Source organism: Toxotes jaculatrix, chromosome 4 (genome assembly GCF_017976425.1).
Source record: "Toxotes jaculatrix isolate fToxJac2 chromosome 4, fToxJac2.pri, whole genome shotgun sequence".
Classification (NCBI taxonomy): Eukaryota; Metazoa; Chordata; class Actinopteri; family Toxotidae; genus Toxotes; species Toxotes jaculatrix.
This window is the reverse complement of record NC_054397.1, coordinates 21,856,561-21,863,431: the sequence shown is the minus strand read 5'-3', so window position 1 is coordinate 21,863,431 and position 6,871 is coordinate 21,856,561. Positions and strand designations below refer to the sequence as shown.

The following is a 6,871-nucleotide window of genomic DNA, read 5'->3' as shown; positions in this document are numbered from 1 at the left end:
AGCAGCAGTACAACACCAAAAAACACAGTAGAGCAGCAGTACAAAGTAAAAAAGTAAAAAGTAACTAACTAAGTTAAGTTAGTTAACTAAGGTGCTGGTATAAAATAGAATGTAAATGAAATAAAATATAAAAGTAGAATAAACTCTTGAATAATTAGTACTAAAATAGAACAAGGGTGGATTCAAGTAAAAAATTAAAATATAAAGTATATACAAACATTGTAAACAAACATTGCACTCTTAGATGTGGAAATAATAATAAATTACTGCACATGAGTTATTGCACATGGATAGTATTGTTATTGCCTATGGGTTATTGCACATGAATAGTAGTGTAATGTGGGTCTTCAACAAATCTGAACTTTGATTGGTCTAACAAAGCTATACAATGCTTTCATCCATTATTCATGAACGAGCCACTAAAAATAATTTATTTTATTTTGGTCTCTTAAAAATCCACCAAACAGGGCTGAGGCAAATGTATTAGAATGGTCAGATATGGGTACATGCAATTATTCATCCTCACCACCGGGCGGCGCTGTTTTAAATATGACACCTACTAAGGATCCTGCATGTCTTTTACATCTGGTTCCAAAGTCATTATTATTATAATTATTTTAAATAATTTGGCCTAACAAAGAATATTCAAGAAGTTCCTTGTAGAGATGAAGGCAGGCTAAACGTGAAAAAAATTGCAATAAAACTTTTCAGATTAAATCAAAGTAACCAGATCATAGTCGTCACTTTACCGAAAAGTTGACAAATGTGCAATAACTCTTTGTTTTACATTGCCACAGCTTGTGCATAGTACGATACTTACCAAAGGCATTAGAGTGTGTATTTTCGTGAAGGTGTGGGTCATCTTCACTGGAAAAAAAAGTCTTCGATTTTTTTCCCATATTGCATTGCAGTTCTTTACTACTTCCTCTTTCCGCCATATTGCAGAGCCGGTAAGATGTCTTTTTCTACTGTCACCTTCAATCTTTTAAGTATCTGAAGCATCTGAATGTTAAATGCTCCATTTATCTGATCATCTTGAAGCAGAAATTCATAACAATGATTTGGGGCGATTATCGCGTCGATTAGTGAAAGGAGTTAATCATATCGGGCATTAAATTTCATCCCACAGACCCTCTGTCCGGCCCTGGGAATCGGTGCGTTCAGTGCGCCTTTATAGACGGTTAGCTTAGCGACCACTGAAAACTGTTTTCTTTCTTAACAAGTAAGACCCTAAAGTTGTTCGGTGATGCCCGTTTGTAACACATTTTGTCTGTGGCCGGACCCGTGGTGACTATTATGTCTGCAATTATTAGCTTATACTTTGCTAATGTAGCCGACGAGGCTAGGCAGTCACTGTCTGACATGAAGGACCATGCTTCAGTGAGAGCCTGCGTTTCACTCATTCACTCATTTCACTCATAACTCCGGCTAAAGCAGCGATACCCGCTACGTGTACAACTCAGCAGGCATCACTAAATTATTTACTCAGCGTAATTTTCCAACCTTAGCAAAGTTGCTAATACCCATTTGTAATAGATGAAGGTATCGGCGCTTAATTGGTGTTAGCCAGGCTGTGCTAACTGGACATACGTGCTTCACCTTTTACAACTTTAATTCCACCTTTTATGTCGCAGGTGTGGAGTTTAAGCTTCCGCCTCATTCAGAGTGTGTTCTTGTTTTCAAGGAAAAACAACTTGATTAATGAGACATTGTTTGGTGATGTGATAGCACAGGCTAATGTTAGGGCTTCTCTCAACAGTCTGTGAAGTATTGACTGGTGAAATGGTGGGGACTGGGAAATATGTGGGATATGAAATAAGGCACAACTCTCTTCTAGTTTAGAGTCATATATATCAAAAGCTTCATGTTTGTCTTTGTGTGTCTGCAGGCATCATGGTGCGCATGAACGTTCTCGCGGATGCTCTGAAATGCATCAACAATGCTGAGAAGCGTGGGAAACGCCAGGTCCTCATCAGGCCCTGCTCCAAGGTTATTGTGCGCTTCCTCACTGTGATGATGAAACATGGTGAGTTGTGTGATTTGCATGAATTTTTGGTTACCTGATATTTTCGAAACATTAAGCTAATAATCTGACTGCATAATAGTGATGGTGTTTTGGGCCTGTTAATATTTGTGCCGCTTTAGAGCTTCTAAAAAGAGACTCAAGTGACAAAAGAGTGTGTGTTTGGAGGAAGAGTGGTCAACATGTCACCATCTATCTTCTGTGGGAAGTGATAATGGCTGTTGAACTCAAATCTGAGACACTAGCTCATCTGTTTGAAAAGGTAAAAGTTTGATGTGAGAGTTCATTAAATGTTGACGTTCCCTGCCATTTGTATCCGCAGGGTACATTGGTGAGTTCGAGATCATTGACGATCACAGAGCCGGAAAAATTGTCGTCAATCTCACTGGCAGGTTGAACAAGGTAAAGTCTATTTTGTCTAAACATCACTGTTTGTAGAAGATTGTCAAGTAAATGTGAACCTAATGTTTGAGATAGATGTGTTAACATTAGGATGAATGTGAATTACACTGGAAAATTTTGAAGGATCTGTTGTTGTTTGTGGCATCAGTGGCTTCAGATCTGCAAAGAGTCACTGTCAAATGTCTGTCCTTACATAAAATGCTTTCTGACTGCTTTATTTTTGTTTTGTTGTCTGTCTCAACTGTTTTTTTTTTGAGGTGGGGCGGGATGGTAAATGCCTTCTAACTGAACTGAAGGGAGAACCACAGCTAACACCTTGTCTGTGTATGTGTGAATATTGATATTTATCTTTTTAATCTTTCAGTGTGGTGTGATCAGTCCACGTTTTGACCTTCAGCTCAAGGACCTGGAGAAGTGGCAGAACAACCTGCTGCCCTCAAGACAGTTTGGGTGAGAATCCCATACACTGACTCTGTTGTACAGCTTTTAAACTGAAATGTGTGTTGGAGACAACTAGAAATGATAGTTTGTTTTTAGTGACGCTTGTGGATGTTAGAAGTCCCAGTGGTCTCTAGTCCCTGATTGATTTGAGTAATTGTTAAGTGTTTTTGTTTTTTTTACTCACTCATAAATAGTTAATGAGTTTAGGTTCACTCTCAAACATTTGTCTTGCCTTTTAATGTAGTGGTTTTAATATTTGTAATTATTGATGTGCACTGGTGTTTCTGCAGCAGTTAGTGTTGCCTTAGATAATATCGTTTATTTTGATCAGTCTGACAGGGTCACTGAGTCAGTAAACACATAATTGTCCCCTGTATACAGAATAAGATCTGATATTGACTGACAGAAATAACTCTTTGATAAGGGATCTTGGTTTTATACTTCTTTGCCATTACCTTCACTGTGTTTCCTGTTTGTTTAGAGTGAGTATGGTGTTCATACATTGTGTGTGTGTGTGTGTGTGTGTGTGTGTGTGTGTGTGTAAGTGTGTGTAATGAGGTTAAAACGTAGAAATGATAGGAAGGATTACCAAATGGGTTTTGTGTGTAAATTCTGGAGTTGCCTTGAGTACGAGCATATTGGCTCATTTATGGTGAGCAGAGGGCATGATTGTGTGTGGATTCATAACGTAGTGCAGACATTGATCATTTATCAACATCAAATCCAGCTAAGTTTAATTTTTACTAATAGTGATTTCATAGACAGCAGGCTTCTGCTCCCCTGAACACAGTGAATTGGTGTTTTTGTGGTAGTGTAGTTATCTGAAGAGGGTGCTTCTGGGATAGATTGCTTAGCTGCGGAAGCTTTCATTTTTTTGTGAAGTAGAGCTACAAGAACTATGATCAATAGATGGTACCATTATTATCATTATTACTGGCACAGCGAGTTTTCTGCATTAGCTAACTCCACCCATGCCTCATTCCGTCATAGGAGGATTAAGTAGTGCTGATCGAAGTCTATACTCTGCATTTTATAAGGGAATTTTAGTTTTATTAGAGGATGTAGCAGAGTCAACAGGGAATAGCACGTAAAGGTCAGGAGCTTGACTGAAGCTCACATTGAGGATTAGATGGTGTCTGTTAGACTGGCGTTGTGCTTGGATTTAAAATGACATTTGCATGTTCTCTCAAGTAAAGTGCCCAAAAAGAAAGACGTTTGGTTTTGATCGCTGCAGTGGGTGCTGGCTGGCTCACAGCTTTGTTCACTGAGTCGGTCGTCAGTCTGGTGGCTGGTTTCATGCTTTACTGCAGTTACTCCAGTTTGTTCTGTGGCTTTTGATGTAGAGTCATTGTTATTGTACCTGTGGTGTGGTACGGGTACATCATAACACTGAATCCACTCCTCCTGCTGTGACCTATAGACAAAGAGCAGCACCCTACATGTCAACTGAACCGCAATTAAAATTGCCTTCGTACAGTTTATGAAGTGGCTCAGTGTGCAGATCATAAAATAGGTTTTCATAGCAGTTACGACTTAATAGGCCCATTTTGCTGTAGAGTAGGGTTTAATCAGATGGTTAAAAGTGGAGATTCACCCACCTCTTAATATTATAAAGTGGATGTGTTTTCAGAGACCTCCCTGTTTTACTCAAAGCTTTTGTAAAGTGATGTATTGATGTTGCTATTTCACATTTTTGGTTGTGATCCACATGAAAGATGTTGAATCGTGTGTCACACACTGCCTGTCTTAATGTTATCTTGAAAACTTGCAGTGTGATGGATTCAGCTCAAGTGTATAACATGCTGACTTTTCTCTCCACAGATACATTGTGCTGACCACCTCAGCTGGCATCATGGACCATGAAGAGGCCAGACGGAAACACACAGGAGGCAAAATCCTTGGATTCTTTTTCTAAAATGTAAAGAACTGCAAATAAAAAAGCCAACCAGGGGAAAGCTGGTAGTCTGCTGTCGACTTATTTCATACAAAGAAGAGTCTGTGTAGAGATGGCTTTTTAAAAAGGCTTAAGCTTTTGTCAGAGGTTCAATAAGTGCCCTTTGGACTAGACAAAAATCCTTGGAGAACACACTAGGGTGTTGGTATTATGTGGTTGTGTGATAAGAGGAACTTGACAATTCGACTCCTTCAAAAGGATGTGATTAGATTCTGTCCTTAAAAATCACTACAGAAATGAATGGGTTAGACAAAATGTGAATGGCTTAACAGTTTCTTGTTGCTCTGCAATATTTTGATCAATCAAACTTGCAGTGTGTGTGCGCGTGTGTGCATAATGGGATGAAATGGGTTCGATGCCAGTAGTTTGAGCTATAAAAATGTTAAATCAGTAATCACTAATATGACAGTTTTCGACAGGTATTAGGCCAAGAGTTTGAACTACAAACTAAATTCTGTAAATGTGCAGACAAGAATTAATGGAATTTGTTGGACTTAAATTAGGTAACAACATGCGATGCTTGTTCAACTGCAGGCGTGAAGAAAATACAATCTTTGGTGGCGAAGTGATAGGAGTTGGAGAAAGTCGATCTGTGGTCATTGCCTTTCACCTGATGTAAGCAGCCTAAGAAGCAATAAGATGTGAGTCCTTATCAATGTGTTCTTTTTTTCCTTTACAATGGGTTGATAAACACTAAACTGGCTGTGTATAGGACTGAGAAAGTAAAAACAAATCTATCAGTCAACCCATCAACAGCAGCTAATGAGGTAAAGGTAAGCAGGTGGATGCATGTTGTGGCAGTGAAACCTTCATCGGCACAGTTTCGGCTGCAAGTGGCTGAATTCTGTGACGTGACCAGGGCGCGCACCTCAGAGGGCTACGTTTATAAACACTAAATGTCTGACAGCTTACAGGACTTGTGCTCCAGCTCTGGACAAATCTCAAATAAGCACATCCATGTTGTAGCTGTGCCCCCAGTGGCTATTAAGTGCTGCCACATCTCGGCTACACGGCTGCCAGCTTGTAAAAAGCCCTGGCTCCATGCCCTTGCAATCCTCTCACCAGCGTGACCTTTTCTGGGGTCCTCAGTGTATTTTGTCGTGTCCCCAGCCTCTTTTGGAGTTCTGGTTGCTGACCTTGCGTTAAGACTCTGAAGAGGAGTGGTAACAGTCTGCTAATGCAATAGCTCTGTCCAAGTGCTCCTTGTGGGCTGAGCACACAGGCTGATTGCCTCCCTCATGGCTTCACAGCACTTAAGCGCTGCCTTGTAGAGGGAAAAACAAACTCTTATACTACTGCTGTTTTAAAGACCGGGGACACCACAGAGGATACCAAGCTCTGAGAGTACAGAAGAGCTGGAGGAGTAGAGCTTTAATGCTCTGTTAGCAGTGAGCCCTTTGACACTGAAGCATCTGGGGGCTGCAAGAAATTAACCAGTTGGTTAGATACCGTGTAAACAGTTTGATGCTACGCTTTTTTTTTTTTTTTTTTTTTATGTCAAAGAGCTACATTGGCATGCAAAGACAGAAAGTGTGTAGGGGCATAGTCTGCCAAAGGGCAACTTCCAGACTGAGTAGGTTAAAGCCACTGACCATACTGTGGGTTTAAATTCTGTCAGGAAGCATGAAAGCTTCTAATACCTCTTCTCCTCTGTCTTGTCCATCTTTTTCTTCACTTTGAACTTTCTAATGAGGCAGAAAAGGCTTAAAAAAAGAATCTCTGAAAGAGCACTCCAGCTGAAATGCTGCCAGACTACAGGAGAAAAATGCTCGCCTGGGGAGAAATTTGTGAAAAATCGGCTTTTCAAAAGTAATTTCTGGCGAGCTTTGGATAGTGGCATTTACATACCCTTTCAAGGGGATAATAAGTAATATACTTAACTTTCTTATGGCTCATCAAGATTACTATGTTGCCCAATCTTAAAATACAGGTATGAAACTGAAGAACTCTGAAATGTCAAATATGGATGTAATTACCAAGGAGTTTTATAAAGTATGAAACATTATATAGTTTTATAAAGTATGAAGCACAAGATAAGACCGATCAGTGAT

General features: G+C 39.8%; 1 protein-coding gene across 1 annotated transcript; it reads left to right on the top strand.

The window, feature by feature from the left end:
- The first annotated feature begins 868 nt into the window (after window positions 1–868).
- rps15a (ribosomal protein S15a) lies at window positions 869–4,821 on the top strand. The gene is made up of 5 exons (XM_041037123.1): window positions 869–950; window positions 1,889–2,026; window positions 2,346–2,425; window positions 2,790–2,875; window positions 4,688–4,821. The coding sequence occupies exons 2-5, from the start codon at window positions 1,894–1,896 to the stop codon at window positions 4,779–4,781; spliced, it is 393 nt and encodes a 130-aa protein (XP_040893057.1). The 5' UTR covers window positions 869–950; window positions 1,889–1,893; the 3' UTR covers window positions 4,782–4,821.
- The last annotated feature ends 2,050 nt before the right edge of the window (window positions 4,822–6,871 follow it).

Excerpts from the sequence above, each read along its gene's own strand:
- rps15a (XM_041037123.1), top strand. The coding sequence starts at position 1,894 with ATGGTGCGCATGAACGTTCTCGCGGATGCTCTGAAATGCATCAACAAT. Across the intron at positions 2,027-2,345 it reads CACTGTGATGATGAAACATG|GGTACATTGGTGAGTTCGAG; the intron begins GTGAGTTGTGTG and ends TTGTATCCGCAG. Across the intron at positions 2,876-4,687 it reads CTGCCCTCAAGACAGTTTGG|ATACATTGTGCTGACCACCT; the intron begins GTGAGAATCCCA and ends TTCTCTCCACAG.